The sequence below is a fragment of the Diceros bicornis genome, chromosome 5 (assembly GCF_020826845.1).
Source record: "Diceros bicornis minor isolate mBicDic1 chromosome 5, mDicBic1.mat.cur, whole genome shotgun sequence".
NCBI lineage: Eukaryota > Metazoa > Chordata > Mammalia > Perissodactyla > Rhinocerotidae > Diceros > Diceros bicornis.
In genome coordinates, this window is record NC_080744.1 from 25,971,350 (window position 1) to 25,991,091 (window position 19,742).

General features: G+C 39.1%; 1 gene segment (V, D, J or C); it reads right to left on the reverse strand.

Moving 5' to 3' along the window:
- Nucleotides 1-6,713: 6,713 nt before the first annotated feature.
- Nucleotides 6,714-7,349, reverse strand: LOC131405456 (T cell receptor delta variable 1-like). The segment is given in 2 exon segments: nt 6,714-7,090; nt 7,270-7,349. Coding segments are annotated over 2 exon segments (432 nt in total).
- Nucleotides 7,350-19,742: the final 12,393 nt, after the last annotated feature.

A 19,742-nucleotide genomic window follows, 5' to 3' on the forward strand; every position in this document is an offset into this window, starting at 1 on the left:
ATACCACACTTTCTGAGAGCAGCCACCTTCGTAGAGTGCTGGAATGGCCTACTAAAGCTGAAATGATAACCAAAGACAATACTTTACAAAGACGGGGTGCTATCTTTCCAGATGCAGTATATGCATTAAATCAGAGACCTCTACAGCCCTGTGCTTGCAATAGGAGGAATACACGGGTCTGGGAAAAAAGAGATGGAAGGAGGAGTGGCCTCATTTACTTTCACTCCCAGTGACCAACGAGGGATTTTGTGCTTTCTGTTCACATAACCTTGGATTCTGCAAGATCGGAGGTCCTGGTCCCCAAAATAGATGATTTCTTGCCAGGGAACACAACAGGAGTCCCATAAAACTACAAATTACAGCTGCTGTGCAACAAGCCACCCCAAACTTAGCTGCCTTAAAACAATGCTTTATTGTCATCTCTTAAATTTCTGTGAGTTGAGTGTGCTCAGTTGTGTGGTTCTTGTTGTGGTTTCACCTGTGTTTACATCAGATGTTAGGAGGACTGAAGTCATTTAAAGGCTCAATTGGGCATGACATTCCCTGTGGCTTCTACGATCCCATGATGGAGCTTGGGATGAGGTGGCTGGAACAGCTGAGGGCTGACTAGGCATCTCCCTCTCCATTTGGGTTGCCTGAGCTTCCTCACTGCATGGTGGTATCAGAGTAGTAGAATGGCTTACAGGGCCACTGCCTTTCCCCTAGAGCAAGTATTCCAAGAGACCAAGAGAGAAACTGCAAAGCTGCTCCTGACAGAGCATCTGAAGTCACATAACCTCACTTCTACCACATTCTACTGGTTACAGTCAATCACGGAGCCAGTCCAGACTCAAGGTGAAGGGACCACATGAGTCTGAATACTGAGAGGCATGGGTCATTGGAGGGCCATCATTGGAGACCAGTTGTCACAGATGCCTTGAATACTTTCTGAATAGAGAGATTCTTACATTAATAAATATTCTCCTTCCTGATAAATGTTTATGGAGAACCCACGGTATGTAATGTAGTATTAATGTAAGTAGAAGAAACAGAAAATACATTACACCTATCCTTAAACTTTATACATTCTACTGTGAAATATTCGTATTAACACTGAAGCTAAGAGCAGGCTGAGAATCCCCGAAGTGAGAATTAATGTACTGGTATTGATGGACAATGTGTATTATAGCTCTCTGAAGTGAAATAGATATATTGATAGTAAGCTTCTGTACATAGCAGTATCAACAATAAAACGATGGAATACTTTCTTAGCTCAAAATTTTCACAACCCAGTGATCATTAATCTGGTAACCAACTCATTCCTCATAAAACTTGCTTATCTAAAAGAATTGTTTATGAGGATACATTGACGTAAGTGTCAGAAATGGTACACTTGTAAACTATAAACAGTGATAAAACAAGAGACAGCTTTTAACTTTTCAAAAAGAATTCATGATAAATGTGATATAAATATTTGTTTAATAAATGAATTAGAATACAAAATAAATTCTTGAATCAAATTTAATATATAGTTATCTGAACTGTTGTTTCTTTTTAAGTTATAACATTATTGCTTACTCAGCATTATCATACTTGACAATTCTTGGAGTGTGTCTTAATCCTTCTATTGTCCCAGACTTATGGCTTGATGAGTATAAAAGCAGACAAAGAGGAAATAAAAATCAAAAGACAGTGTCATGTCTAGGTGATAAATAACATCATTTATTTATACATGCTTCAGATTCTCATTTCATTTGTTTAATAATTCAGACAAACCTCTGGGCTACTGGATGCTTATAGTCAGCTGGATAGGCAGACAAGAAATACACCAACAAATATATAATATAATGTCTGCTGCTGATGATTGCCATAAGAAAAATGAGACAGGGTAAGGGGAAAGAGAGATGGGTTGGGTGAGTGCTATATTATGTAGGATTGAAGGTAGGGCCTCTCGATGAAGTGGCATTGGAGCAGTGACATGAATGATGTGATGAATGGAGCCATCTGGGGCAAGAATATTCAAGTACAAAGACTCAGGGGTGGAAGCCTGCTTGGGGCATTCAAGGAACATCTAGACTTTTCTAGTGGGTAAGTGTGACCACAAATCGAATGAGAAAGGTGAAGAAAGATCGGAAATATTCAGTAAACTAGATAGACTTCTATTTGTCATGTTCTGTGTAATGCTGAGGATATCAAGGTGAAAAAAACATAATCCTTGCCCTCAAGGAAGAGTATCCTAGAGGAAGCAGGCATTGTAATATAAAAAGATAATTGCTGTTCTGGAGGTGTGTGCAGAGTTCAAAGGGAGCCAGAGGAGCGAGACTTTAAATTTGCCTGAAAGATGAAAGAAAGCTTCAGAGTGGAGATGTCAGGGAACCATGAGGAGGAGATGGTGATGAGGTTGGAAACTCCAAACAAAGAGAAGGATTATATAGAAGGATGAAGGCAAGAGGGTTGATAACTCGTGGTATTTCCTGAGTTTGGTAGTTTGGTATTTCTAGAGGGTCATTGCTGATGAGAGATGTGCCGGGAGATGAGGATGGATTGGTAGCTTAAGGAACTTCATGTGTGGGCTTGTGTCATGCCAAGTCTGAAGAATATTGAGAAGTGAAGTAAAATACTTAAATTTGCCTTTTACACAGAGCCTTGAAACAAGGCAATGTCATTAACTAAGAAGTACAGAAGTAGAAGAGCTTGGAGTAGGGGAGGTGAAGTGATGGTGGGTTTTAGGCTTATACAGTTTAGATGGCCCAAGGGTCATCTGACCAAAAGGCAGTTGGATATATGTAGGTCTGGAGCAAAATCAAGGTTAGAGGAAAAACAGTCATTAGCATATAGGTATTAGTTGCAATCGTGATGTGATCAGAGAAGTAGGCTAAGGTTGGAGCCAGAAGTACAGCAGCATTTAAAGCAGGGAGGAGAGGAGAGGTGACTCTACAGGAATTGTCATAATATCACTGACCAAATTGTGTTCTTATTTTTATTTACGAGCCTAACTTCCCAAATAGACTATGAACTTGAAGGAAATAATTTTATTTCATCTTTTTTGTGCTTGTATTCTTAGTAACTGACTCAGTGCCTTGCTCATGGGCTACTTTATATATATATATATATAAAATATAATATATTATATATATATATTCAAATGAATGAATGAATAATTAATTAAAAGACTCTAAGGTTTGGCATTTCTGCTTGGTGCTTTCATCATTTAGTGTGGCATTTCACAGCAGTAGTTCTTGCAACTTTTTATTTTTATTACTTTTTTATTATACAAGGAATAGAAATATATTGAAAAAAAATTAGAAAACAGAAAAGCTAAAAAAAGTACCCTGAATTCCACTACCAGAATTAATTATTGTTAACATTTCATGTCTATATTTTTAGACCACTGCTTTCAACAGAAATACAATGTGAGCTACGTACATAATTTTAAATTTTTTAGTACCCACATTAGAAGAAAGTATAAAGAAATATATAAAATGAATTTTAATAATATATTTTATTTAACCCAATAAACCCCAAAAATCATTTCAACATATAGTTAATACAAAAAATATTAATGAGATTGTTTACAGTCTTTTCTTCATACTAAGTCTTTGAAACCTGGTACATATTTTACACTTACAGCACATCTCAATTTAGACCTGCTACAATCCAAGTGTTCCATAGCCACATGTAGGTAGTGGCTATGTATTGGACAGCACTTTTCAAGACTCTTTTTGATGTACAGTCATGCACTGATAACAATGTTTCTGTTAATGATAGATCACGTAGAAAATGGTGGTCCCATAAGATTAGTATCATATAGCCTAGGTATGTAGTAGTAGGCTATACCATCTGGGTTTGTGTAAGTACACTCTATGATGTTCATACAATGATGAAATTGCCTGATGATGCATTTCTTAGAATGTATCCGTGTCGTTAGGTGACACATGACTGTAAATATAATGATATATTTATACATAAAAATGCTATATCTATGTATAAAAATTACAATTCTTCCTCCACAAAAATTAGGTCATATGAAAACTACAATTTTATGTTTTTAAAATAAACTTTTTATTTTAGAATAGTTTGAGATCTACGGAAAAGTGAAGATAGCACACGTAGTTTCCACATACCTCACACCCAGTTTCCCTTCTTATTAACATCTTACAATGATACATTTGCCACAATTAATAAACCAATACTAATACATTGTTATTAACTCAAGTTCATATTATATTAGATTTACTTAGATTTTACCTAATGTCCTTTTTCTGTTGCAGAATCCCACCTAGGGATACCACCACATTACGTTTCGCCATCATGTCTCCTTAGGCTCCCCTTGGCTATGACTATTTCTCAGACATTTCTTATTTTTGATGTCCTTAATAGTTTTGAGGAGTACTAGTCAGGTATTTTGTAGAATGTCCCTCAATTGGGATTTCTCTGATGACTTCCTCACGATTAGACTGGGATTATGGGCTTGAGGCGGAAGACCACAGAGGTTAAAGTGCCATTTCTCATCGCATCCTATCAAGGGGACATGCTATCAACATGACTTATCTGTTGATGTTGATGTGATCATCTGGCTGAGGTAGTGTTTATCAGATTTCTCCACTGTCAAGTTACTCTTTTTTCACCCTTTTCATACTGTCCTCTTTGGAAGGAAGTCCCTATGCACGGCCCACACTTAAGGAGTGTGGGGTTATGCTCCACTTCCTTGAATGTGGAGTGTCTACATAAATTATTTAGAATTCTTCAGCGTGAGAGATTTGTCTATTCTCCCTCATTTACTTATTAAATAATTTATTTATATCAGTGAATCATGGATATTTATTCTATACTTAGGGTTATTACTCAATACTACTTATTTATTTTATTGCTCAAATTGTTCCACCTTTGACCACAGGGAGATTTTTCAGTTGGCTTCTATGCCCCTTTGACACAGCCCCATCATTTTTTTTTTTCAGCTCTATGGGGTGCTCCAGGCTGCTCCAATCCTAAAATCAGTCATTTATCCAAGGAGCTCTGGTTCCTTTGATTGGAAAATGGAATTAGAAACTGAGGTATGGGATATAGGGATGCTCATTGCCTCTAGGGTACCCTCAAAAGCATCGAGAGAGAAAGATGTGAAATAGATTTTGAAAGATGGTGGTTTCCAAAGGTAGAAATGGGGAGGAAACACATTGCAGGGGAAGCAAGTAGCAGGAGCAGAATTGTGGAGTTGGGAAAAACAAAGTCTCACAGGGATGCAGGAGATTTGAGCTGGCAAGATTCTTTGGTGGGACACTTTGGGATGATTAATCTGGCAGCACTAAGCAAGGTGAACCTGAGCAGGAAGAGTCTGAACAGGGAGAGAACAGCTAAATGCCCAGTGTAGCAATGCACGTACAAGTGTTCAATTTGTCCCTCCTCCTTACCACACAGGGTGATGTGGGAGGAAAGAGCTGAACAACTGCTCTAATCTGAACAGTTTGAGGAGTTGAATCACTTCTGAACTGTAGTGAGCCAAAGATAAAAAAGTAATTTTAAAGTATTTTGTTTAATTAGTTCATTTTACCCAATGCTATTTTTATTAGTGCTTTTAGTTAGGTCTCTTTTGATGGCAAGTGATATAAAACTCAAATCTAAATAGCTTAAGAAATAAAAGAAATTACTTGTGTTGCATTCTTGGTGTCCCATCAAGATTCCCTTGTTCTTCACTACACTTCAGTGCACCCTGCAGACTTGCTCCTGCCAGTACTTGGTTTCTTTGCCTAAGGGCTTTCTCTTACTGTTACAGCCTGCTAAATGCTGGAGAATTAACACTCCCAGGAGCTGTCCTTGACCAATGATACACAGGATTGTGGACATCAATACCTTGGCTCCTTTGGCCCTCAGGCGGGATAACTTGAGGCAAGTGTTCACACTGGTTCCCAGAGATTCCCAGGCAGGATTAAACTCCAGGTGCCCACAGTGGCAGCTGGCTGGAGAACACACCCTTACTGGCTGACTTCCCTTCCTGTCACCCTCTCCTATGCCCCTGCCATCAATCCTGGGTTCACCTCCCAACTAAACCACTTCCACCCGAATCCCTGTCTGCTTCTGGAGGAAACCAACCTAAGGCAGCTGGGGTGCACAACTGAAAATCCCAGGTAGATCTCCTGTAATCACAGCAGGGGCCGGGGCCTCAAACAACGTTAAGGGAACTCATTTTCACTGTCTCTTTTCAGGATCCTGCTCTTCCCTGGTGGTGGGAAAAGGGCTGCTGGCAGCTCTAGGTTTATATCCTAGCCTTTTGCATCCCCAACAGCACTCCCAATAGTTCCCTATTGAGTTTGAGGATCTAGGCATGGTGATGTACCCATTCTTGAACCCCTCCTTGCGGTCAGAGAGATGAATTTGCTAATTGGTCAGGGGTCCAAGGGTAGAGTCACACTCATCCAAACCCAAACATAGGGTAGGAGGAGGGGAGGCTTGGTAATCTAGGGAAAATCAAGCCATTGTCACCAAAAATGGGGGATGGATGTTGGGCATGCAGCGATGACAGATCCACACCTCGTTCAGCTTCGCTTTATCATCCTGAGGCACAAGTTTCAGAGATGAAAATGCTGTTGAGGTTGGGGTCTTGTAACCACAACTCTTTCTTTGATACCAAATGTGGGAAGATTGTTGCTAGAACATTCATTAGCTTCCTCTCTAGACCCATCAGTGCCACTCACCATGCCTTCTGTCTAACCTCTTCCTGTCCTGTGGGTTGTTCTCTCCTAGGCTTCTGGAGCAGCTGGCTGGCTCATGCTGGGTCCTGGGGTTTTTGTAAGGCTCTTCCCACTACTGCTGTCACCGTGGGTTGGTTGTGCGACAGCACAGAAATAGACAGCTGAGTCTCCAGGCGTCAAGGTTGAGATGGTGAGCTTTATGGTTGGTTTCTGAAACACCACAGAATATCGTCCTTCTCTTGAGTTTCTGTCTTCAGAACCTAGATGAATGAGGTAAGTCATCTCTCCACTGGAAAGCTGTCGATACCAGTACATCACATAGTAAGTATAACTGACTGTGATCGTGCATTCCAAGGTCACAGATTCTCCCTCTTTTGTATACATTACATTTGTAGGTTGATTGACACTCTGGGAATTGCTGGAACCTGTAGAAAAGAAGAAAAAAATGAGTTATCTGATGACATTGCTCACAAGAAAGCCATCACAAATAGCCAGGTTTCAACTCAGAAAATAAAGTGGAGAAAAGCACAGTCCAGTTCTATTCCAACTTCTCTCCCAACCCTCCCTCCTCTGGCCCCAGCTACACGGTTGGCGGGCTCCCTACCAAAGCAGATGAAGGCAAACACTGTGCACAAGAGAGCAAGCGGCCCGGGCTGCATTCTTGGGGCTCTTCCCACTGGTGAAATGGCTCTTATTCTGCCGGCCACCTGACAGGCTTTTGAAGCGTCACTGGAGCTTGGTGGTCCTGTGGTCTTGCTGCTGCACAGCCGGAAATGGGGTTTCTGCATACGCCAGCTTAGTCATGTCACATGCTGTCTCTGTTTGCCCTTCTTCCTCTCTTCCTCCAGGTCTATTACTTTTCTTGAATAAATATATAACATGTAGTATATTTTTTGATTATGACAGAAAACTTGCTCAATGTAGACAAAACCAAAAAATATAAAGGAGATAATAAAAATCCAACTATATATCATTACCCAGAGATAAATATTGTTAACAGTTTGTTGTGTTTCTTTCAGTATTTTTTAATATAAATATTCATAGTTTACAGGAATTGGGATCATTTTGAAAATCTTTTTTTGTTTAACATTGTGCATATGAATATGCCATCATGTCATTCAATCCTACGTGAAAATGTGATTTTTATAGCTTCCTACTGCTCTGTTTTGTAAGTGTAACTTAATATGTTTAAACATCATTGTTTGACATTATTTTGTTTCCTGTTTTGACTATTTTAAATAAGATTCAGTGGACATTGTGAATATAAGTCTTTGCATTTTGGTGATTTATTTGTATGTTAACTAGATTCTTTTAAAGTTTTTATTATGGAAAATTCCAACATCTACCAAAGAAGAGAGAATAGTGTAATGAAACAACATATACTCATCATCCAGCTTTCACAATTATCAACTCTTGGCTAATCTGATTAATCGACACCCCCACAACCCTACATATTTACATACCTCCCATACCTGATTAGTTTGAGGCAAATCCCACACGTCATGGTGTTTTGTTGTGTACTTTGCTCGGGAGACTCATTATGTCAGGTGGCCATTTGGTCTGTGTGTGTGTGTGTGTGTGTGTGTGTTTGTGTGTATGTTGTTAGTGACTGTTGACAAGCAATGGCTAGATCTATTGTTTGGTTGGGAATTGGTTTGCAAATGACATTCTAATTATATTATTTCTACTTCATTTGTTAGCTGAAATATTTCTATAATTTTGTCCTTGTCAATTATTTGATTACTCTCCGAGGTTAAGTGGATGATTCCTTCCATTTATCAGTTTTCGGGATAATGAATTTGTTCCCCTGTACGGGGACCCACCATCCCTGTTTGCCTGAGATGGAGGGGTTTCTCAGGACATGAAGCTTTCAGTGCTAAAACCTGGATAGTCCCAGGCAAATCAGGACAAATCTCCAAAAGTAGTTGAGGAGAATTCTTTTATGAACCCATGGATTTAAACATACTTGATGTGTTTCAATCTATTACATTCATTATCTTGTTGATGCAGGAATTGTCCCATCTTTAGCCAGCAGAAATCTTTTCCAGTTGGCTCCTGAGTCCTTTTGACATGGGCTTGTAGTCTTTGACAGCTTCCTAGTTTTCTGTATGACCAGATATTCTAGGCTCATTTCCTACGTGTCCTCCCACAGAAATGGAACCAGTATCTGTGATTAATGATAGCTGTGTTTCTTCCTTTCTAGTCCTAATGTTTTTATTATTTTACCGCACTTCTTAAGACCTTTAGTACAATGTAGAATAGAAAGAATAATACTGGAAATGTGTCTTTTTCAAATTTTGAAGGGAATGCTTTTAACATCTCACTTTAAAAGAAATTCAAGGATTCCTTTTGTCAGGTTAAGGAAGTTCCTTTTTCTTCCTAGTTTGCAAAGAGATTTTAATTATAAACACATGTTAAACTTGACAAATCATTTTTCTGCATTTAGTGAGAGAATTTTAGAGTTAATATATTCAGGTGGTATGTTGCACTGATATTAAACCTTCCTGATACTCCTGTGTTAATCCTAATTGATCATGATGTATTAGCATTACTTTCTAATATTCAATGCTAGTTTGATAATATTTTTAGGAGCTGTCACTGCTTTATGTAAGTAATATTGGTCTACAGTTTTTGCTTGTCATCTATTTTTGCTTGTTTTTGTCCTTGTTCTCTTGGTCTCATAAAATGTAAGTAGCTTTCCTGTTTTTATTATTCTCAGTACTTAGGTACAGTTTGTATAATACGGAAAATATTGGTCTTGGTTTGATGTAACTTGCCTGTAAAACTATATATGTGTGTACAGAGCATTAAATTTCTTGAATTTACATGTGATTTCAAAATTTCTATTTTTTCTTGTCAGTTTTGCTAGATTACAATTTTTAGAAAGTTTTACATTTTGTCCAAGTTTCAAATTTATTTGTATGAATTTATTCCTTGCATTTTCTTGTAATGATTTAAATTTTTACTGTGCCTATAGTTACTATCTTCTTTTACACAATATTTTTTGTGTCTTCTTTCTTTATTTCTTTGACAATTCTCACGAGAGATTTGTCCATTTTCTAATTCTTGTCAAAGGGCCACTTAAAATTGATCCTTTCCCTTGCTTCTTTGTCTCTATTTCATTAATTTTAACTTATTGTTACTATTTTTCCTCCTACTTTTGTTGTTACTCTTACTCCTTTTTAAAACTTTTTGATTGAATGTTTAGCTCATTATGTTCAGTTTTTTGTTTTTAATATATATATATTTAATAAGTGTGATTTTAAAAATAATAATAACACTTTTGTTAATTGAGGTATAATTGACATACCACGTTATGTTAGTTTCAGGAAAAGTTGCTAAGAGAGTAAATCTTAAAAGTTCTCATCACAAGAAAAAAAATTTTGTAGCTAAGTATGGTAATGAACATTAACTAGACTTCTTGTGGTGGTCATTCACAATATATACAAATATAGAATCATTATGTTTAATATATTTTTAAGGCTATAAAATTTTATCTATGTACTGCTTTAGGTTCATCTCACAAGTGTTAAAATGTCGACTTTTCATTATTGTTCATTTGTAAATATTTTAGCAATTCTATTATGATTTCATCTGTGGTTCATGAATTATTTAGGAGTGTATTTCTTTTTATTCGAAGTTTGCTTTTTATTAATAGTATCTAACTTTGTTCATTGTAGTAAAAGAACATGATCCGTATGATATTGATTCTTTAATACTTGAGATTTGCTTTGGTCCATTTGTGGTCAATTTTTCTGATTATTTCTTTAAGGTAGATTTCTTGATGTAGAAATTATGAGTGAAATAATTTTATATATATTGACAAATTACCCTCTAGAATGATTGTACAAATTGATATTTCTATAACATTACTCTAAGAGTTTTCGTTTCATGACATCCTTAGACACATCAGAGAGTCTAACGCTTAAAAATGATTTGAAATTTGTAGAGAAAAAATATCTGTTCATAATTTAATGTGTATTTGTTTATCACTGAGGTTGAATTCTTTCATATTTTTATTGTTATTTTTATTTCTTAATTTGGAAATTATTTTTTCATATTCATTGTCTTTTTTTAAATTGATGTGATTTTTTTCTAATTTCTTTGTAATAATACTTTATTTTTAAAGGCTATTAAACGGGTTTGTTTATAAAAGATCATTGTCTCAGTGTCCACTACTGATTCTTAACCAGGTAGGTAGGCAGCCGAATTTTTATTATGACAGTGTCTGAGCTCCTTGAACTAACCACGTACCTGAGACCTCCAACCCCAGAACTCACCATTACCCTGCTATATCTTTACATATAAACTACAAAACTTCTGTGGCCTTTATCTAGGTTGTTTTCTGAGAAATATTTCAGAAGACCTTTATATCCTTGCTGTTGAAATTGTCATTCCAGAAGAGACAAGGATGACATGAATACCCATGGGTGTGTGTAAAGGTTAGGGTGACCTGTTTAGAGAAAGGAGACAACTGTTTTTCACCAAGTCATTCTTCTGAGAGGAGTTTGTTATAAAGGATGGACTTGTTATAAAGGGAATTCTAGCCAAAGAAATGATCATGGAATCGGGAGGTTCTCTGAATGAAGACGTTTATAAGCCTGGGGTAGGGTATAAGAAAGGGTTTGGGAAAATTGCACTTGTAAGAGAATGAAACAGTTGGTCACAGAATTTCCTAAAGTTCAGGAGGATTTTAAAGAAAATCTGCCTTCAGTGACCTCAATATTATTCAGGCTTCTAATTCTCAGCCTTATCCTTTTCTGTCCCAAATTCAGCCCTCTCACCAGTCCCCAGGGAATGTCAGCATCTTCTCATTGTTCTCAGTCATGTTGACGTGCTGGATTGCCCCCTGCAGGCCAGACAGAGGAGCAGCCTCCCCACAGTGTTCTAGGACAGTGGTTCAAGCCTCGCAGCGCATTAGAATAAATTGAGGAGCTTTAAAAAAAATGCTGATTCCTGAGCCCTAGACCGGTGTAGGGACACCTCCCAGCATCACTGTATTAAAGTTTACACTTTAGTAAAAGCTAAGGTAGAAATGAAAGCAGCTGCTCTACAATAAATCTAAACGCGAACAGAAGCAGAATTAGTAACAACGGGAAGGTGAGTTAAAGATGTTGGAAGAGGGAGAAAGGAGACACTTTATCTGTAGATTTCCCAGTCTGAGAGGGAACCAGTTGTACAAAATCTAACACTGAGACTTGAAATTGGAGTATGGCAGATTTTTGGTGTATATTTATGATGTTTTCATGAAGGTGTTCATTTTTGTATATGTAACTTGGCTGTTGATTACCCAAGTTTGGCCTCTTAATTCTCAAACCTTTACTTTTCACTCAGCTTTCCCTGGGCTCTGGGTGGCTGGAGTATGACCAGGGGTCAACAACTCTGAGCTACCAACTAAAATCTCATTAAGAGCTTGGTATCTGTGTCAAGACTAGCATTTTGAGAGCTATACTTCTAAGCCAACAGTAATTACAATGTTATCTTTTGGAACCATAGAATCACAAAAAATTAGAATTGAGGAGCCCCTTTGGGGCTACCTAGCCTGACTTCTTTATTTAAAAATATGAAAAGAGCGATCAGAGCATTTTATTTTTGGTAAACAAACAAACATAAAGGATAGCTACCATATTCAATATCTTCTTCTCTGTCTCTATTACCTGGTCCACTCATACTCTCAACTGATGGGGTACAAAGACCTCAAAAGTTCTCAGCCTGCACTAGTTAGGAACTTTTCCTATTTCTAGTCATATGTAGACACAGAGTTTTCCTTTCACTGGCTCTACCTAAAAGAGGCAAAAGAGGCACTGCTAGTGGTCCTATCCACTTTCTCTAGGTTGTTTCTGGCAGTTTCTATCTCTGGATGTAGAAACATGGTGGATGTGGAATAGCTGGGAATAGGTGGAGGGAGGAGAATAACAGTCCTTGAAGTGCCTCTCAGACCAGTGCCTATCAGCCAGTCTTTATGTTTATGAAGTGACTTTCTAGTTCCTTCTGGATTCTTGACATAAAATCTGGTGCATCAGGCAGGGATGAGAAGATTTTTTCTAAATACAGCTCTATCTGCCTTATAGAAAGGGGAGATGCCTTTCGGATTCTGGTATTAGGTTGTGTGACAGAGTTACTGTTCAGTGTTTTTGTCAATCTTCATGACTTTCTGTGTTTTCTTGTGTCACTAAGGAGAAAATTAAAAAAAAAAAAAAATTGCCACCTGCTGTTCCTTGCCATATGGATTTCTCCAAAACGGCTGCTAACTTCATCAAACCCATGAGGAGAGTCTCTAGAGCGTGCTTTCCTGACAGAAACTGTGAGATAAAAGTGTGTGTTGTGTTAAGCCACTAGTTTGTGGTAATTTGATATTTAGCAGTAGAAAACTAATATAGATTTTGGCACTTGGAAGTGGGCACTTCTGTAACAGATATCTAAAAGAGGCTGAAAGAATTTTGACGAGCATAACGGAAAAAGCCAACATTACCTTAATCAAACTATTAGTAGAAATCTGGACTTTAATGACACTGCTGGTGAAGTCTCAGAAAGAAGTAAGGAACATGTTATTGGGAACTGGAGGAAGCAGAATCCTTGTTAGGCAGAGGCAGAAAATGTTGTGGAATTGTCTTCTGAATTATGTGGAAAGCTGAACTTGGTTGTAGAGTTAAAGAGATTTCTAAGAAAAGTGTGAAGGTGCCACTGGATTTCTTCTTGCTGCTTATAATGAAATGCAAGAGGAGAGAGATTAACTAAGGAAAGAACTGTTAAGCAAAAAGGAACCAGGACTGGATGAATCTGATAATTCTCAATCTAAACAAATGCTAAAATTAAGATAGTATGGCACAGAGGAAAAGCTGAGAGTATGGTTCTATAACCTTTTGTTAAAACCTCAGAAAGATTAAAGGTGGGAGTATTCAGTTATACAAAGGGCTCTTTAAAGAGATTAAGAATGTGCCTCATTGATCCTCTCAACCAAACCGTAGGATCTCTGGAAAGCTTAAGAGTATGGTCCCTCAGCCATCTGAGTAGGAACCAAAGATATAGGTTATCCAGAAAAGATCTGTGGTGTGGCTTTTCTTTAAAGGCGTTAACTTCATTGAAATCCGTAGGAGACCCACAAAGTTCTTGAGAAAATTATTTCCGCAGAAACACTGCCAGCTTGGACTGAAAGGGACAGAGAGTACAAAATAAAAGGAGGCTGTCAGACCCCTAAAATTCTACTGGCAGGAAGCAGGCTGATAAAACTACTCAACTGCAAACATGTGTTACCTTTCATGAAAGAGGAAAGATGACTGAGAGAGGGAACTAGAAGCCAAGAGGGCACAGTTGAGTATTTATTTCCAGGCCTTAAAATCTAATCAAGGACTTTCCAATGTTTGCCCAGCTAGATTACAGTGACTCCTTCTTATCTTTCATTTTCTCTCTTTCTGAACCAAATTATCTATACCTATTATTCTATATCTTCCCAGTTATGTCTATTCCAACATTATATGGGGTTTTGGGGGCAGATCATTTGTCTCTTCAGTTTCACAGGTTGACAGATGGAGAGAAATTGTGCCTTAGGAGTTGTACTTAACAGATTACATCCAGGAGCTGCATTTGAATCTATTCATGATTTAGGTGATGCGATTTTGACTAAGCGATGATGCTATATGGGACGATGCTTGGGATCTTTGAGGTGTGTGTATATGTTTGTGTGAATGTATTTTGGAAGTGAGAGTGAATCCTAGGGGGCCAGATGGTGGACTGTGGTGGATACACAAATGCCTGCCTCCTGTTGTCCACACCTTGTATAATGCCCTCTCTTGAGTGTGGAAGGGAACTATGACTTGCTTCTAACCAATACAATATGCAAAATTGATGGGCTGTCACTCTGTTGTTATGTTACGTTAGAAAAGACTCTGTCTTAGCAGACTGGAATGAGGGATTCTCCTTGCTGGCTTGAAGACGTAAGCAGACATGTTGAGCAAGTCCATGTGGCAGAGGACCTGCAGGAGACCTCTAGGAACTGTGGGCAGCCTCTGGGAAATAAGGATGGCCTCTAGGTGACAGCTTGCAAAAAGCTGGGGTACTCAGTCACACAGCTTCAGGGAAATGAATCTGCTCAACCTGAATGAGCATGGAAGTGGATTCTTCCATAGTCAAGCTGTCAGATGAAAAATGCAGCCCAGCCAAGACCTTGATTACAGCCTCGTGACACCATGAGCAGAGGACCCAGCTAAGCTGTGCCCAGACTCCTGACCCATGGAAAGTGTGAGATAGTAACTGTGTATCGTTTTATGCCACTAAGTTTGTGGTAATTTGTTACCCAGCAATAGAGAGCTAGTACAGCATATGTCATTTATTTTAAGAATTTAAAGGAGATATAACAGTATATATGCCCCATAGAAGCCAAAATGGCACCTATTGGTTAACCATTGGTTACAAGAAGTATTCCCCGGTAATTTTTTGAAGAGGCTACGACAGGGCTTGCTGATCAGGCACCATCTTAAACTGCAAGTTTCTAATGGGGAGTGTTTGAGTAGGGGAAGAATATGATCAGTCATGTGAACACAAATATTAAGTAATAACTTTTCATGAGAGACAAGTGTCGTAGGAGAGACGAGAGCTCTGGTTTTTGACCTGTTTGTGATGGAAGGGCCCTTTTGAGCAACTGATCACAATTATGAATCCATTCCCACTTACATACATGAAAAAAGTTGCACAAAACATGGGGTAAAGGGTTCTACATCTCCTAAAGTTACATTGGTTCCATATTAGCAGCTCCCAACTAGAGGCATGAAGAAGAGTTAGGTGGCTTCTATAGTTACCTTCATGAAAAGTAATAAGAGATGAATCAGGTTACGGATAGATGTGTGAATAGTCAATATTCCATATACAGATGGAAAATTTATGATTGAAAGTGGAGGCAAGGGAGGGGAGAGAGTCAGTGATGACATGAAGATTTCAATTTTGTTTCCTGGAAAAATAATGGTGTCATTAACAGAAACACTGTATAAACACAGAATAAGAGAAAGTAGTGGAGAAACCATAAGTAAATCTCTTATCATTTCTAGATACTAGACTCAGGGATTTTTTAAAGATTCTATCTCTTTTACTGGCTACAGTAATTCCAAGGCCTCTGAGCTTTCATTCAATAAAACTAGGAGTTTATTTATTTCTCTGTGAATGGCCCCAAGGAAGGATTGTCTCTGAGAAGAGAATGGCCTTCTCTTTACCTATTATGGACATAAATGTCGTCACCCCCCCCTCCCCAACAAATTCATATGTAGAAGCCCTAACCTCCAATGTTTGGAGGTGGAGTCTTTAAAGAGGTAATTAAGGTTAAATGAAGTCAGAAGTGTAGGATCCTAATCCAACAGAACTAGTGTCCTTATAAGAAGAGCAAAAGACACCAACATTGCACACATACAGAGAAAAGGCCAGGTAAGGACACAGCAAGTATGTAGCAGTCTGGAAGCCAAGGAGAGAAGTCTCAGGAGAAACAAAATCTGCTGACACCTTGATCTTGGACTTCCAGCCTCCAGAACTGGGAAAGATAAATTTCCGTTGTTTCAGACACCCAGTCTGTGATATTTTGTTAGGGCAGCCCTAGCTGACTAAGACACCACCCATTTAGGGGATCTCAAACTCAGACCCCTCCTCAATTTCCCAGGTTTTATGTTCAGTTCTCATGTGTTCCTGAAGCCTTCTGAGGATAAGAGTTTATCTGAGACAGAGATCATGGACTGTGGGTCCTCTCTTCTGGCATTAGGGGATACTGCGGTACTCAGAGTCTAGAAGGTTTTGTACGGCACATCTATTTTAGGAAATATCTATAGTCTATATGAAACTGAAAAATCACTGTCCATGTTTCATTGATCCCTCTCACCTGCTTTCTGGTGACTGTGCCTTTACTTCTAACCTACTTTGTTCATTATAAGGGTATAAGAGGAATAGGTATCACACGCCTCCTACAGTGAAGATGTACTGGAAGACCACTATCTCTGGAGATGGCCAACAGCTTTGAAATGGACAAGGCAGCCCCTTTTCTGTGCTCATGTAATGCCCCATCCATATCTTCTTGATACATTTTATATTTTTGTATCTGACATGTCAAAAAATTTGTGAGTTCCTTGAGGGCAAGGACTATGTCTTATTCAAATTTATATCACTGGCACTGACCATAGTATTTGTCACACGGTAGATGTTCAATAAATGCTTTGAGTGAATGGTTGAAAGGTTCTCTTAGCTCAATATTGTCTCCTATCCTCCAAGGTAGTGCCAATCCATAGGAATTCCCATTACAGAGGCTCCTATTTGAGATTCCCAGCAGTGCTTCCGAGTAAATGCTCTCAGAGATGGCTGTGGTAATTTTACTGAGAAAATCTTGATGAAAGTAACAGCTGCTAGAAAATGGTGTTTCCTAGGAGCCACTACTGCACTAGTGCAACTCATTCATCCTGCGATTCTCTCTCTGTGTGGAATAGTCCTCATGTTCTGGATCCACATTGTAGCTCAGTTGCACTCTAAGATCACTCTTTATTTGGCAACTGATGATAGAGCTATTTTAGTTTAGATGTGGTATCACACAGATTTTCAAAGAATTTCCTAGAATCTTGATAACTTGCATAAGAAAAACAAGGTTACTTAACTTCATATCACGTCACACTACATTAGTTACTGTCCCCAGATTGTACTTCCATCAATCATTCTGGGATTTTATTGAAAGTTCCAAGGAAAGGTTAGAGAAAACGACCTGGAATTTTCAGATTTACACTCTGCAGTTCCGTATGGGTTTTGATTAAAAAGTAGCAATTCTAGATGGAGATGATCTCCGTTGTGTTGGAGTTCTAACCCCAGGAATACAATAATGAGCTGCTGAGATGAACAGAAATTTAAAACCTGGCTGGTCATGAGAGTTTCAACTGCTAAGTAGCCATCTGCTCATGTGTATCCTGGTCTCTAGCCAGTTAGCACAGTTCTCTAGAGTACCAGTATAAAAAGAACCTTGGTGTTCATGAAAATCACCTAACTGTGCTTTATTCTGCAGAGAGCACAACTGTCCTAGACAGACACTGTGCAAATGCATACCATCTTATCTCAGGGAAAGTGACACTGGAGGCATGGTTGATTGGCACCAAATTACATTCCCTGTGGAGTGGCGTCAGCAAGGTGTGCAGGGGTCACATTTTTGGGGCCATATGATTGATGTTTATATGCCTCTGTTGGGTGGAACCTCCTTTCCCCTTGTTTTGTGTTTCCAAGCAGTAGAATGTCAGTGAGTATAACAGTTCTGACTTCTCTCCATCCCCTCACTCACTTCTCCCAGAGGAGGAAAAACATTTCCCGATCACCCTATTGAAATTTCACCCTTCAATCTCTCTCAGCCTCTTGTTCATTGCTTTCATAACACTCATCCTAATTTGCATATATGTTGTTTATGTATTTATTTCTCCCCTCTCTCCCATCAGACTATAAGGAGCCTGTTGTCGGGTATATTTTTTTCTTCGCATTGTATCTTTGTCATCGTCATGGTGTCTGTGACCTCTCCACAAATAAATGTAATCTAAAGCAACATGATTGCTATAAGGTTTTAGAGTTGGCAAGGGTGAGGGAGATTATCCTTAGATAGGTGTGAATCAAGGGTAGGATTTCTGTACAAAAAAATGGGGAGTAGAGAGTCTTTGAGGCAAACGAAATGGCCTGAGCAAGAGTGTGGAAGTGGCAAAGCGCACTGTATTTTCAGGGAAAGAAAGCAGAGTCTCAAGAGGAGTCCTGAGATGTCCTGAAGAGGAGATGGGCAGTCCGGAAGACTGGTCTGGCCGCACTGGGCAGGATGGGTTAGACTAGGCGGGCAGAGCCTAAAGATGTGTGAGGGGCCTGGAAGTCTGCAGTAAAACCAGCTGTGGGAACGGCTATCCTAACGGCTTGTCCTAACCCACCCTCCTTACTGTGTGCTCGGAGAGGAGGAGGGGATGACGTCAGAAATGTTCCATCCGCCACATGTAGACAGTGTGGACAGCTAGAGGAGTTGGCTTGGTTTCTGAGTTCCACAGGGAGACAAAGCTCAGACAGCAGGCTGTTTTAAAAGTGATTTCCTTGTTTTGAGCAAATAATACTATTTTTATCTGCTGCTCAATTACCTCAGGTACTAGATTCAGGGAGGAGAACGCTTCTGAGAAGGAGGTCTGGACACCATTACTCTCTCTATTTTCTGAGCCCAGGGGTGGGAATGTTTTTCCAGAAATAATCAGCAGTTTCCTCCCCAGACCTCGGAGGACCAACCACCCCCAATTCCGGTTTCTCATCATCTTCCTGAGTACATGTGTGGCTGTCTCCAGGTTTCTGCAGCCTGCAGTGTTTTTTGCTAGCTCCTGGGTTTGGGTTGGTTTTTGCTGCTGATTTGCTCTCTGTGCCCTCTCTGAAGAGAGAGCATGGTGATACAGATCCCTGGCTGTAATTGTGAGTTGATGAGGTTGATGAATTTGGCCTCTTCTTAAAAGTTCACTGAATAGCATCCATTTGTCAAATAATCATTCTAACTACACAGAAGAAAAAGATAAATCTTCCCCCTCTGGAAGGCTATTTGCAGCATTCAAATATTAATCAATAACACAAATAGTATTCTTTCAGACTAGAATCACAGCTCCTCAGTCCTGGATTGATGGCCCTCAAGGTCTTGCTGGGGCCTATAGGAGAGAGGAGAGAACAGAGGGTGTTTCCTGATGGACTTCTTAGTGGATGGTCAGGAACTCCAGGTGTCAGGGAACTTTGGTTCAATTTCCCATGCTACCCTGTGAATCGCCCTGCAATGAGTTCTGACACCAACTACTTGGAGTTATGCCAAACTTCACAGAGGAAGAGCACAGTCCTCTGCAAGACTGCCTTGCTTCAGACACCAATTGAAAGTTCAGCGGTCCCCAGGCCACCCTCATTTTTGACCAGCTGGCTACAAATTTGGGGAGTCCCATACTTCCTTAGGTTTAATAGTTTGATAGAATGACTCACAGAATTCAGGAGAGTGCTATACTTATGATTAGTTTCATTACTAAAAGATGATAAATGAAGTAAAGATGATGATGGTAAAAAGATATGAATTAGAACCACCCA